Raw genomic sequence first — 14,872 nt, 5'->3', positions numbered from 1 at the left:
AGTCCCCAGTCCTATCACATCAGAGGAGTGGTCAAGGAAGATGGCCCGAGATAGTCGCAGGAAGATAATGTGAGCAGGGACAGAATAAGAGATAATGTGCCATGTGGGGACAGTGAGGAAGGCTAGGATGTGGGGAACATAGAACTCTGTGAACAAAGGACTAAAGCCAAGATTGCTGATCCAAGGATGCAGCACCTGCAAGGGTCCATGGGGGAGATTGTTTTTCAGTTAGTGGACAAGAGTTACTGAAGGACTTAGAGTAAGCTAGGGACATATATGATTTCCATTCTAGAAAGATGAGCCCATTGCTACATTGGTAACAAAATGAACGCAGAATTAAATTGATTCCTGATGACTCACTGTTAGACCTGTAGATGAACAGATCACTCAGCCCTCATCAGAGAAGCTTCTTTTTGCAGTAGACGGTGACTATCACAAAAACCCACACTAGTCAACTCAACGTGCAGAGAATAAGAGACTGAGGAGCAATTAGCCCTAAAGGTTACCTTTATATCACACCCCTCCCTTCAAGGCTCAGGGATTGTCACAGAAGTGGAGGCGGAAAGATTGTAAAAGCCAGAGGAAGTGGAAGACCACAGTGCAGCAGTGTTTTCTGCAGGCGACAGGGCAGTTGCATATATGAATTGACAGTAACTCTAACTACATGCACAGGATGCATGCAAGATCAAGCCAGACAAAGTCCCAGCATGGTGGCAGCAGATGGCCAAGAAGTCCCCATCCTAACTGAGGAACTGTTGGCAACCAGTAGCTGCTGGGAGGAAAGCCCATTTTCTTCAGGGATGTGGTTATTCGTGCTCCAGCAGTTAGCACTATATCCATGTATACACTGGCAGCGACAATAAATGGACTCTGCAGACAATGACAGCAATGACAAAGGAAAGGAGGAGAGAGAGGAGGAAGAAGGAGAAGAGGAGAAGAATACATACATTTGGGGAGGGATAGTGGTGGGATGAATGGGAAAGGAATGGAACAGGAGGGAAAGGAGAGTGGACTTGATCAAAATCCATTATATGCGTGTATGAAATTCTCAGCTCTTGGAAAAGAAACTCGAGAGGAGAAAGGCTAAGGGCAGAATGTGTGTAATGGTGAGTTACAAAATGTTGGTTTCATCCCAGTGACTGATGGCTGGCCTGAAGATAGTGAAAGTAAGTAATTTCACAGCCAAAAGAACCCCAGAAGTCCCGTTTTAATCATAAGAAAAGTTTCAGGTAGATGCAGGTGGAAATCAACCTCCGTCGTAGACTCGTTTCCTGAGTGAGACAGAGGACCCGGTATGTGGCTCCCTGCTGAGGCTGTTAGGCACGGCCGTTGCAGTTTGCATAACCCTCTCGGACGCATAGCTGCAGTCATATGCACAGATGTGGAGCATATGAACTTCTCATGTGAACTATGCAGTACCTAGCAGCGCTTCTCCATGGACGGATGTCCTGGGGCCTGAGAAGGGGTTATCCTCAGTGGGTAAAAGGCTAGCCTAGAAAGCATGAGATCACAAGTCAAACAAAAACAAACAAAAGCTAACACAAACAGCAGAATACTGGGATGGCCATGGAACGCAGCCATGGGCTCCTCGTGAACAGAGATTTCCAAGAAGCTTGAACTCTGGGCGCTGCTGTGTTTCTTCACGGCCCTGATCATCCTGGCAGAACTCCATCATGAAAAAGAGGTGTGGTGTCTTGATATCCTTAACGCCTACAACAGCTTCCCTACTAGTTGCCTTCATTCGTCGCTAGAGCTACCAATTTTATGTTGTTTGCGTACCGAAGTGACCAAACCTTGTGTATATTGTGTGTGTTGACCAAGACAGAGGTGTTCACCTGTATCTCACACATTCTTCCTACTTCTAAAAATGTGGCCATTTGCCGGGCGGCGGTGGTGCACACCTTTAATCCCAGCACTCTGGAGGCAGAGCCAGGCGGATCTCTTTGAGTTCGAGGCTAGCCTGGTCTACAGAGTGAGCTCCAGCAGAGCTAGGGCTACACAGAGAAACCCTGTCATGAAACTCCCCGCCCCCAAAATGTAAATGTAGCCACTAGAAAATTTTCAGTGACTTGTAGCTAGCTCCCTTCCTAATCCTACTAGACAACCACACCTTTTATCTTCCTTCACACTCCTTCGGCTCGGGTAAGTGTTCCCTCAAGGACCACGTGATAAAGGCCTGGTGCTCAGCGTGGCCATTATTGGGAGGTGATGCAACCTTTAGGAGGTGAATCCTATTAGAAGGAAGTGAGGTCACTGGGGGCCATGGCAGGGGATATTAGGACTTTGCTCTCTTCTGTCTCTGTTTTCGCTTCCCTCATGCCATGAGGTGAGCAGCTTTGCTTTACCGCGTGTCCTCTCTGGGGTGCCTGTTGTGCCACAGGCCCAAGGGCAACAGCTCCAAGTGACCTTGGCTTTACACTGCCAAAACTGTGAGCCAAAATAAACGTCTGTCTTCTAACTGAAACGGACCAGGTGCTTTTCTGTAACAATGCGATGCTAACGCGGGTCGTTTGAGCTTGTCGGGCTCTTTCCTGACTATTGCCTCTGTTGAAGAATGTCATTTCCTTACAGAAGGCTTTCCGTCAGACGTTAAGTAACTCACCCCTCATCTGCTCTCTAATTAGTCTCTGACTCATTTTGACTGAAGACAACTTTTGGTCATTTTATTTATTGAACATTAACTATTTTCTGGAGTTGCAGAGCTCCTGAGTGCCTCCTACCAATACGTACCATGTGCTTTGTGGGGAAATCCCAGGTGCCATATTCACCTTTGCATGCTCAGTACTTTAATAGCAAGCACACACGTATACACACACACACACACACACACACACACACACACACACACACACACACAGAGAGAGAGAGAGAGAGAGACAGACAGACAGACAGACAGACAGACAGACATAAACACACACACATGCATGGCTAAATATGACTTATGAATCAAGTCTTTAAAATACTAATTTTCTTTGTGTTTTCTGCACAAAGAAAGTGGCTTCTAAAGATGTGGCTTGGACTTTCACATTCACTCACACTAACTGAGCCAGACAAACACTAGAGAGGGCTGGCCTTCTCTGCCCAGGTAACTCCTACAAGTAAGGAAAGCAAAAATCCTGTTTTCATCCCAAATCTCTCTCTTCTTATAAAAATATGTTAGGAAACTGGTTAGTTTTACCATCCTCAAAATCACCCTGCTATTTGTGTACGTCCCATAGTTCTGACAGTATTTCTGTGACCTTTAAAATAGCACTTTTGTCAGCACCGAGGCTGGTTAATATAAGATGCCTTCATGCCTGTGACTCCCCGTTTCTTCTTCCAATATCTTGGTCCAGTCCCAACCTCTTAGGTGGTTAGTTCTGAACCAAACCATTTAAATATGAGCATAATGGCCAACACTCTCAAACCCAGCACTTTTGAGGCTGAGGCAGGAGGATTGCTATGAAGTCATAGCCGGTCTCAGCTCCACATGAGCTCTACACCAGCCTGTGCTAAGTGAGAGACGCTGTCTCAATAACCCAACTTTAAAAAAAAAGAAAGAAAGACTATTCTCCTAATTTCTTAGGGAATTGGCAATGAACACACACAAGGGTAGTTAGGCCTAATCCCTCCCACACAGCAAAGGGGTTGGCAGGCACTGGAGAGTGGTCTTCAGACTGGGACTTCCAGCTTGGGCCACCAGCTGACAGTAAACAGCACACTCCTCGTCAAGCCCTCGACTCCCCATAAGCTTCCTCAGCCGTGCCAACTTCCCCCACTTCTCCCCAGGTGTTCGATAAAATGCCCTATGCATGCCCAGGGACCAAAACCCTAGGAATCTGCTTTCAATCAGGCTTCCCAGGGACTCCCTATGTACACTAAAATATGAGAATTCTATTAGGAAAACTTAGTCACAAGTTCTGTGAAGGATTGTGATTCATTTGTGTATCTGCTCATGTGTGTGAGCACTCATATTTGTACACGTCCATGGAGGAAGCCAGAGGACAACTTTGGGTGTTGTTACTCAGGAGTTGTCTACCTTATTTTGAGGCAGACTCTCTTATTGGCCAGGAGCTCACCAATTAGGCAAGGTCAGCTGGCCATCAAGCCCTGTCTTCACTTCTCCAGCACTGGGATTACAGCTGTGCACTACCATACCCAGGTTAAAACCTTTTTTTAATTAAAATAATTACATCATTTCCCCCATTCAGTTTCCTCATATGTCCCTCTCTCTTAAGTCCCTTCCCCCATCTCAAATTCATAGCCTTTTTTCTTTGATTTTATATGTATGATATAATTACATATATGTGTACACACACATACATATATACATAATACAATGTGATGATGAGTCCCTTTACTGTTGCTTGTACAGACATGACTTGAGGGTTGACCATTGGGCTCTTGTTCTCTGCATTTTAACCAGTTGTGGCTTTCTATAATGGTCTCTGTCTATTGCAAAGAGAAGTTTCTTTGGTGAGAGGTGAGAACTACATTTATCTGTGCAGCAAATAAGTATTTAGAATGAATGCAGTTAGGAATGATGCTGGTTTAGGAGAGTGGTGGTTGTAGGTTCTCCTCTATGATCCATGACTTCATTGACCCTGGGTGGTTGCCTGGGTTTCTGTTGCCAGGCATGATTTCCCTCCTGTGCAGCAGGCCATACGTCCAATTATACTTCTAAGATAAGAGTAACACTATTGCATCTTTATCTTGCCAGGCTGGTTGTGGCTATGGCTCACACCCAGCTTCTTTACATGGGTTCTAGAGATCACCTTCTCAGGTCCTCATGCTTTGAGGGCAAAACCACTTTTCCAATCAAGCCACCTCCGTGGGTGGATTTATTTTATTTATTTTTTAGATGAAAAATCAGACTCAAAGTTTCTTAGAGGAGAATTAAACAGAATCTGGACCGTTGGACAGTAGTACTTACTCAGCTGTGTCTATTAAACCAATGACTCCAGTTTCTGACTGGCCCTGAGCTCACTTTCTTCCCTCCAAGACTAGGTAAACAGAAGCAGAGAGCAGCAGTTTCACTCTCCACACGAGGAACTAGAACTCTGCTTACATGGCATGGTTTGGGGCTGCAAAGCTGTAAGCAACTGCAAAGCAGGACGGACACAGCTCACTCCAGAGAGATGCTTCTAAGAGCCAGCGGACCTTCCAAGCAGCGGCAGCTAGATATTCAGAGGGTCCCTGTTGTCCTTTTAATTCTCCCAGCCTGTAATGCAAAGGCTTACAGTGACCATTGGGCACTTGTTCTCTGCATTCTAACCAATTGTGGTTTTCTATAATGGTCTCTGTCTATTGCAAAGAGAAGTTTCTTTGGTGAAAGGTTATTATCAATAGCCTGTCACACCGCACCACATCTGCAAATAGAATATAGGAGGAGAGAGCAACTGCTGGTGCCCGCATGCAACTAAGTAGGGAGAGAGAAAAAGAGCAGAGGCCCAAAGTTATGTTCATAAGGTAAATGGATGGTGATTCTGAATTGAATGTACTAGTGTTTGTGGCCCATGATACACTGCAATCTGAAGGGTTTCGGAAGGATACTGTGGTAGTTTGAACGTAATTGGCTTCCATAATCTCATAGGGAGTGGCACTATTAGGATGTGTGGCCTTGTTGCAGGAAGTGTGTCACTGTGGGGATGGGCTTTGAGGTTTCCTATGCTCAGGATACTTACTGCCCAGCATCTCAGCTGACTTCCTGTTCTTTGCAAGATGTAGGACTCTCAGCTATCCCTCCAGCACCATGTCTGCCTGCATGCTTCCATGCTCCCCGCCATGACGATAATGGACTGAACCTCTGAAACTGTAAGCGAACCCCCTCAATTAAATGTTTATGAGAGTTGCCGTGGTCATGGTGTCTTTTCACAGGAGTAGAAACCCTAACTAAGACAGATACTGACAGCTTAGGGATAGACAGAAGGTGTGGTCAAGCTGCCGGGCAAGGTACTCCATAGTTAATTATACAGCAGAGTGTGCTCAGGGCCAGTCAGAAACTGGAGTCATTGGTTTAATAGACACAGCTGAGTATCACTGTCCAATGGTCCAGATTTTGTTTAATTGAGAACATTGGCATCTGATTTTGTTACCATCTCGAATGACACAGATTTGTATGCTCTAATCGCATCCTCCCAAATGATGCTGCCCCCTAAACTGTTGCATTTGGAGAACCACAAATCTCTCAGTGACATTTAGCATACTAGGTCTGTCACTGAAGGTGATAGCTAGTACAAAGGTCACAACACCCAATGGTTATAGTTTCTAAGGGAGTTTGTGGCAAAGGAGAACATATTTACCTTCATTTTGTTGTTGTTGTTTTTGCTTTCTCTTCACTTTGTGGATTTCTAAAACAATATTCACTTATTACGAGCAATCATTAAAAAATGGAAACTCATAGTTACTACCCTGGAATACCTTGGTGATTTGAAGCATTACAGAGTCCTGTCTCACAAAGCTCATAGAAGCATTCAGGTGAAGTGTTTATTATAAACAGTCATTTAGCCTCACACGCGTCAAACTTTTAAACAAACTGCATGTTGTTAACATTGTTAGAATTCCAGTTCTCCTGAAGGAATCACCAATGCAGGTGTCCACGGTTGACTCACACCTCAAGGGTGGTGAACCAGCAGGGAATACATTTCTGGGGAAGGCTATACCTTGAGGGTTCTACTTTAGTATCTGATAATAAATGGCTTTCAGCTGGTAAAAAACAAAAAATCCTGATATCTGACATATGTATGAAATTGATTGGAAATTGATAAACATGTCCCCAGAGGAAATGACTGCGTTTATTAGCTCAGGACAACTCACTGAGTTGAAATAGCCTTTTCCTATAGTTCCTGCTAAGGTGTAATAACTGCCCCCCAGTCAGACTTGAGCTAGTAAAGAGAAGCAATCATAAGGAAAAACTTTGGACTGTTTTGGTCCAAGTTAGAGCTGACTATGACTCCTGCAGCTATTCTTGCAAGCTGTCATCTGCAGAGTAAGTGTGGCTGCCTCCCCAGTCAAACGTGATGTGTTGATGACTGTTAGATTACATCTAAAATCCCATTTACGGGCAACAGAGGAGTTCACTTAAGGCTTTTGCCTGATGTCTCCTGGTGCTTGATAGGGCGCTGTGTGATATTATCAATTTTCGCTTCAGGCCTGTTCCCATGCAACAGCGAAGACTTCACAGGAATTTGCACATTTGATCTAGGGTGAATGATGCTGTTTTCATAGCAGAGCAACTTTTCCCTGGCAGTAAATGATAAGTGCTTCTGCACCTAAAGAAATGCATTTGTTTTCACAGAGTTTTGAAAAAAAAATGTTTATTTTCTTTTTGGGAATTGTGATCAAGTCATTTCATTGCAAGGAACAGACCCAGTTGGTGAGACTCTTGATGGTTCACTGTCCAGCCGTGGGCAAGTTTCCTAACCTTTCTTGTTTTCTTTCAGGCTTGTTAGCAAAATAAGAAGAAAGAAAAACAAAGTAAACGCGCCATGGAGTATTGCTTCCTCTGCTGCAAAGCTGCCCTGGACCACCTTTGCCTCTGGAACATCACACGATAAAATGTCTGCCAAAGGGTGAACTGCTGCCTGTCTAACACATGAGACTTCACCAGCACGGTGTCCCAGGCAGCAGGGATTTATTCATGCAGCCCCGCTGATTTGCAGACTAGGAATAAATACCGGGCCTTTTGCAGCAGTTCCCAAAAGCCCCCCCTTCAGTGGACACGATACATTGCCTTCCTGGATCACGTTAACGTGGAGGATTGAGGTGGGAGCCCGGCTGTGCTGTTCTGTGTGTACACACCTAGCCAGGCTGCGGTTTACGCTCTGGCAGAACTGTGTGTGGTGCAGGGGAAGACAGGGAGGAGGGGCGGTTCCCTGACGCATCCACCAGCAACAGACCCAAACTCAGGCCTGGCACTGCCATTTGTTTTCTAAGTGGTCTCTCTTCTTCCCGGGGACAAATTAACAGGTCAATTCCTCTTGTTCTGTAGAAATGACATCACGACTCCAGAGACACACACATTCACACCCTCTTCCTTACATGGATGGTCTTTGAACTACTGCCTTTACATTCTCTATTTTTGTATTTACTCTATGGCTTCTTCTTACCAATCTTTTACTATAACTACCCACCTTCGTTCTCATGAGTGACATCTGTGCCCTCAGAGAGGCATGCAAAACTGAAGAAAAATTAGACAATAAAAGACAGGTTTCTGTGTATTTGGTAGTCACCAGGCGTTCCAGTTTTATTGGGTATGTGAGGGATTTTAACAGAAGCTCAAAAATCAGAGTAATGGAGCCAGAAAATGCTACTTAGAGTTGAAATTAGGGTTCATTGGTCAAAGAGTCATTTTATTATTACTGTTCTATCTATATACACACATACGTACCTATATGTATGTTCCTTGATTCTTCTAAGTTTCTTTTCAATAACGAGTAGTTTGTGCTTTTATTTTCTCAAAGACAGTTCACCTAAGTTGATCATTATTTGTCTGGTTTTGTTGCCTTTCCAGGAACAGACTGGAGGCATCCAATGCTACTTCACATGAAATGTGGAAACTAATCTTTAAAAGAGACTGTTTGAGGGAGCTGGAGGCATAGATCAGTGGCACTGCTCAGGTATATGTTCAACAACTAGGTTCAAATCTCAGTGCTGAGGGTGGGAATAAAAGAGAGACTGTGTACAAGTCAAAAGGGACACAGAATTATCATGTCATAACTAGCATATGAGAACAAGCTATACCCACAAAATACAGCACAAGCATGAGGTTCGGCTGAAGTCAGTTGTGTAGCTCCATGAGAGACAGCAGCTTCATGGACGGTGACACGACGACGTCTGTTGCTTTCGGGCCCTGATGCCGTCGGATTCTGGCATAATTTGCTTTGACGTCCACCAATTGCTTTTTTTCTGTTAAAAGAAAAGCACAGAGACAGGTCAATGTATTTAGGGAACTGAATTATAGAATTGAAGTGTGGAGTGATGGGGGCATCTAGCTCCCTCAGACTCCTTGCTCCCACCTGCATCCTCATCACACACTGGCTGTGCTCACCCCACCAGGCACAGGCTGCAGGTCTTTGGATGTCCGTGCAATTGGGGGCGCTAGAGAGGACTTCCTCCCAAACGGTATAAAGCATCTGAATAGGAAGCTAACACAGGAGTATGCTGAACAGACCCAGGCCTCTGAAAAGATGGAAACTAAAGCCTTGGGAACAGTATTTGGGCTTTACTGCAAACGACAGAAAGCATTCTTGAGTGGGTTGAGGGTATGAGAAAGATGCCATTCAGAAAGCTTCTACTCTGTTTTGCCTAATGAAATTCATTTTAAAAAAATCAGCATAATACACCTGCCTCTTAAACGATTTTTGTATTGTTGTGTATGAAATAAATAATCATCGTGTTTTAAGACTCTCAGAATATCTTATTTTCTTACACACCTCTTAGCTGGTTGGTCATAGAAAAAAACCACATGTGGAATGATTACTTAACTAAACATCTCACAATGAATAAATACATTCAAAAGTATTTCTCTTCATTTTTAAAGTATTTTGGAAAGTACAGATTTCTATGAGGTGATTATTTTTATTTTATCTCATGAAAACAACAAAATGGCATCAAAAAATCAGATTCCTATTTCCCATGTCAGACATGACACACTGGAAAGAATCCGGGCATCTGGGGGTAAGCACAAACCCTTCACCATGAAGGTGACATGGGCAGCCTTCTTCCACAGGACAGGAGTCAGGTTTGACCTCACAGAAATGTGTGTTTATAAAACCGAAGATTTGAAAACGAATGTTTGTCTGCACAGACTTGCAGACAGACCATTAGAGAGAAAAAGGCAGGGAGAGTGACATTTGAATTTCTAATGTTCTCCACCCCCTCCCAGGCTTTACTGGGGAAGATTTTCCTGGGAATTTACTTGCTCCTGGGAAGGCAGTCCAGATTTTCCTTTATGGTTTGGATACCCTTAGTGACGGCTTTCCTGTAGCAGATCTAGCTTTATCTATCAGTCAGACCTGGTGAGCACTATGTGGCAAGAAGGCTCATGCTGAAAATATGAAAGACTGAGCAGTGTGAGGAATGAGGGGACTGAGCCAGAGCCTCCTGATGAAGTGCCCATTTGCTTGCTTTTCAATTGGCTGTGATGCTCACAGAGTGCTCACTGTGATGGTTGATACTGAGGGGTACTTGACAGGATCTAGAATCACCTAGGACACAAATTTCTGGACATGTCCTCGATAGGGTTTCTAGACTTGGTGATGTGGCACACACCTGTGGGCTGGGGATTTGGACCTAATAAAAGAGAAAGTAGACTGAGCATCAGTCTTCGTGACTACAGGTGCAATGTGACCTTCAATCTCCTTCTGCTTCAGGCCATTCTCTGCCATGATAGGCTGTACCCCCACTTATTCTTATTGGCCACTGCAATAAGAAAAGTAACTAGAGCATTTATATTCACAAATAAATTGAAGCCTCTCAGGAAAAGAAGTCTTGTGTATATTACTCTTATAGGGTGTATACTTCGAGAATACAGAAAGCTGTTAACTAGCATTTACAAATGACAGCAACTTTACCATTTTTGAATGCATCTAAGTGACCACATTCTGAGCTGAGGTTCAGAGCGCTGATGGAGAAGGAGATAACAGAACAGGAAGAAGGCAAAGATTGGGACCTTGTCCATTCGGAAGGATAGTGCCGGGGGAGAGAGACTTTGTGCCGTCCCTCCGAACAGTGCTGGATACCCCAATAAATCTGTGTCTCCCCAGTTTTCGACAAGCAATTCTATACTTTCGTCTCTTTTGGGCTATATGTGAGGGTATATATCCAATTATCTTAAAACCTTTCCATTCACTCACCTTATATATAATATAGTAATAATTTTATGTTTCATTTCTAAAAGAAAAAAATTTCAGTATTTTTATTATAGGGATATCAGGTAATTTTCTTCCTAATCTTTTCATTTCCTTTATGTAAAAACAATGTCTTTTGGAATTTCCTGACAATTATATTTTGCTAGTATCTACCTTCCTACAGAAAGGGGCTTTGAATTCCTCAGGATAAGTAGGATGAAAGACTAGAGTTCATTTTGTAAATATGGCCTTTCCATTTCTTTTGTTTATCAAAGGAAATAATTAGGAAATGGAGAGTTTATTAAAACTAGCCTATACTTACTTTTGCAAGAGAATGGAAATCTTCAATTTGAGAATTCCATTAATAAAGCATTGTTTTGAATAATTCAAATAGTAAGAAGTCAACAGGAACTTCACTTTCCATTCATAACTAACGAAATGCTTTCAAACATGAGTATCAATATTTCTGTAAATAGGCCTGGGTAAGGCCCAAGACTCACTGAAATTTGGTGAGTTTCCTTAGAGTAAACCACATTAACTATGGTTTCTCTTGCACACACAGACACAAACTTCGCCTTTATAACATGGAATTGCACACATGAGGCATGTAGTTACTAAAAATCATCCTACAGTGTTCAAAGTTCAGCAGGCAAGGACTCTGCAGGGAAGACTAAATGCGTTTACTCTTCAGGGCCTTGATTAAAGAGAAGGTGTCACCCGTACCTTTGGAGGTCATAAAGCCATGTCCTGCAGACACACAGACAGTCATATTCCTCTCTATGTTGTCCCATGACTGAATGAGCTCTCCATTTGAGGTGTACAGGGTCTTGGCTGGGTGGGACATTTTCAGACGAGCAGTACAGTCGTCCAGCAACTGAAACGCAAAGGGACAGCCATATTTGAATGACAAATGTCTCAAAATAGTTATTAAAACTCTTTTTTTTTAAGACAAGGCTTCATAGAACACAGGCTGTTAGCGTCAAACTCACTATGTAGTTGAACATGACTTTGAACTTCTGATCCTCCTTCTTCTACCTCTCGAGTGCTGGGATTACAGGTGTGCACCACCAGGCTGGTTTTTTGTGTTATGAATGCTAGGCAAGCACTCTACCAATGGAACTATATCTCAATCTTCTAAAGCAGTGGTTCTCAGCCTCCCTAATGCTGCAACACTTTATTACAATTCCTCATGTTGTGGTGACCCCCAACCATAAAATTATTTCACTGCTACTTCATAACTGCAATTTAGTTACTGTTATAAATTGTAATATAATATCTGATATGTGACCCCTAAAGGGGTCACAACCCCCAGATTGAGAATCACTTCTCTGAAGCAAAGCTTTTGAGAGAGTTCTATCACTACTTGAAGATTCCTTCAGTTACACTTGTTGGACATAGATAAGGAGGGGCGAGGAGCACGGCGTGTCTGCTGGTGAGGGAACCCAACACGAGGGAACTTCAGTGGTCTTTGGTGAAGTTTCCTTAGGCCTGACTTTTCCACAGATGAAGGCAACTTGATGTTTAACAAATTTCTAAATACAATAAACCTTGTATTAGGAATCTAGACATGACAAAAGAGCTTTTTTTTTTTTCTTAATGACAAAGAACAAGCAATACAAATGATGAGGGAACCCAGACTCTACCCTTTGTTTCACAAACAGAAAAGTCTGGGAAATTGATAGAGGCTTTCTATTTTATCAGTTAAGACACTGAATAATCACAGAATCATAGAATGAGAGAAATCTTAGTATGTAACTTATTTTGTAGATTTATAGAACATTCAAAGTAGGTTACAGAATATAAGAAGTAGCTTTTCTCAGTGGGTAGAAAAATTTATCATGAGGATCCTTATCATTTGAATTCTTAGGAAGTTTAGGTCAATCAAATAATAAAGAACTCAATAATAAAAATGAGAGCATTTAAATGAATAGGTAAAAAAGTAAACTTTAGAGCATTAATAGTTGTTCTGTTTACTAAAATTAGACATTCAGAAAATACAGTTGAAGAAAATTTACCCCCCAAACAAAACCAAACAGAATTAATTATTTTAAAAGTGTGAGTTCCTTATATGAAAATTAGGCAATTTTACTGGTAGATCAAAATCTGATTCCACGCACATAAGACTGCTACAAGCCTGGCCGTGAAAAGTGAATATCACAAAAGTTGTCAGTTTTCATAAAGTTAATTAATAGTCTTATACAGCTGCAGTCAAAACACTTGTGTGATGATTTTATGGGGTTGAAAAGCAATCCCAAAGTGTGTTTACAGTATTCAATAAACGATAATCTTGAAGTAAAATATAATAGCAAAATGAAATCATGGGGAACTCTCACTTTCAGGCAGCCAACTACGTTATAAAGCGATAACAGTTTTAAAAGCATTAGGTTCTGTAGCTTACTTAACAGCAGGGTGAGCTCTATGCAAGAGTGTAGTACATTCTAAAATGGTATTGCAGCTCCATAGGGGGACACAAGACTAGCCAGTAAACAAAGCTTAGAGAATCATTTTAAGCCAACAAAGAAGAAAATATTTTCACTTAAGTTTTTCACCAGAAAAGAAAATCCACATGGTTGTTAAAAGGAAAAAAAAAACACAATCATAAAAATTTAGAATAAATATTATTGAATCTTGGTATAACCTTGGTATGGTGAAGGATTATCTAAAACATTAAAAGCAACAAATAAACATATCATTGGTCACTTCTTGTGTGTTTAAAAAAAAATCATAGACAAGTGGGAAGTTGGATGCATGCCACCACAGGTCTGATAGTCACACAAAACAACAGAAAAAGACATCTCTCATCAACATGTAAAATCCATCCAATAGCAAAACTGTGCAAAATTTCACAAGAAACCTGGAGAGCTCATCATATTATATTGTTCTTCAGAATAGAATGCTTGGAATGAAAATGCAAACCTGTCAATATTCTCTGTACAAGTCCAGAAGACAAATTAGCTAACACGAGCCTCTACCATCTCTCTTCAGTCAAACCTGTGTGTATCTAAAGCATTGCACTCAGCTGCAGAGCTCCTGTTGACTTGCAAAGACTGGGTCACAGACACTTGCAACTGTCCCTACAGGACATGCTAGCAACAGGTGTCCAAATGCTCAAACATGTTTATATGAACTAGAGTTAGCCAACAAAAACAGGAAATAAATATTAATTTATATATCATTATTCCTCACAAGAGTAAAAAACTTAAGACAACCTAATTGGCAATTGATTAAAAATTGGGTAAATAGCCAGGTGGTGGTGGCGTATGCCTTTAATCCCAGCACTCGGGAGGCAGAGCCAGGCAGATTTCTGTGAGTTCGAGGCCAGTCTGGTCTACAGAGTGAGATTCAGGACAGGTACCAAAACTACACAGAGAAACCCTGTCTCAAAAACAAACAAACAAAAAGACTACTACTCTCTTTTTTGTGTTTCCTCTCTCTCTCTCTCTCTCTCTCTCTCTCTCTCTCTCTCTCTCTCTCTCTCTCTCTCTCTCCTGCCGACATCTTCCTTTCTCTCCAGGCCTGGCTTCTTTCTAATAAAGTTCTTTCTAAATCTGGGGGGAAAAAAAGAAAGAAAAAAGAAAATTGGGTAAATAAACGTATATGTTGGATAGATGTCACTAGAAATGTTGAGGTTTTTTTATTGTTGTTGCTGTTTTGTTTTGTTTTTGTTTGTTTGTTTTTGGCTTTTCGAGACAGGGTTTCTCTGTGTAGTTTTGGTGCCTGTCCTGGATCTCGCTCTGTAGACCAGGCTGGCCTTGAACTCACAGAGATCTGCCTGGCTCTGCCTCCCGAGCGCTGGGATTAAAGGCATGCACCACTGCCGCCTGGCTTGCTGTGTTATTTTTAAAAGTGTTACATTTATGAGGAAAAGTCACAACCATTTTTTTTTAGGTGAACAGAGTAACTTTCAAAACTGACTTGCCATAGGACTTACTATGATCACAATGGCCAAGAATAGACATATTTGTGAGTAATAGCAGCTCCATTTCCTTATTGATGCTCTTAGTTTTTCCACTGACTTTATGGACTTTATGCCACTATTTTTT

The 14,872-nt window shown here is 42.1% G+C and overlaps 1 protein-coding gene across 10 annotated transcripts in view; it reads right to left on the bottom strand.

The window, feature by feature from the left end:
- Positions 1-7,282: 7,282 nt before the first annotated feature.
- Positions 7,283-14,872, bottom strand: part of Dcdc1 (doublecortin domain containing 1) — a 404,056-nt gene continuing 396,466 nt past the window's right edge. For 9 of the 10 annotated variants that reach the window (XM_076570233.1, XM_042275867.2, XM_042275862.2 and 6 more), the window contains 2 exons: positions 11,553-11,703; positions 7,283-8,886 (listed from right to left, as the gene is read on the bottom strand). In XM_076570233.1, the coding sequence (XP_076426348.1) occupies positions 8,759-8,886; positions 11,553-11,703 (279 nt within the window). In that variant the 3' untranslated portion in view covers positions 7,283-8,758. The remainder of the gene's footprint in view (positions 8,887-11,552; positions 11,704-14,872) is intronic. The other variant, XM_076570234.1, reaches the window with a different exon arrangement.

Source organism: Peromyscus maniculatus, chromosome 4 (genome assembly GCF_049852395.1).
Source record: "Peromyscus maniculatus bairdii isolate BWxNUB_F1_BW_parent chromosome 4, HU_Pman_BW_mat_3.1, whole genome shotgun sequence".
Lineage (NCBI taxonomy): Eukaryota > Metazoa > Chordata > Mammalia > Rodentia > Cricetidae > Peromyscus > Peromyscus maniculatus.
This window is presented reverse-complemented; position numbering and strand designations above follow the sequence as displayed.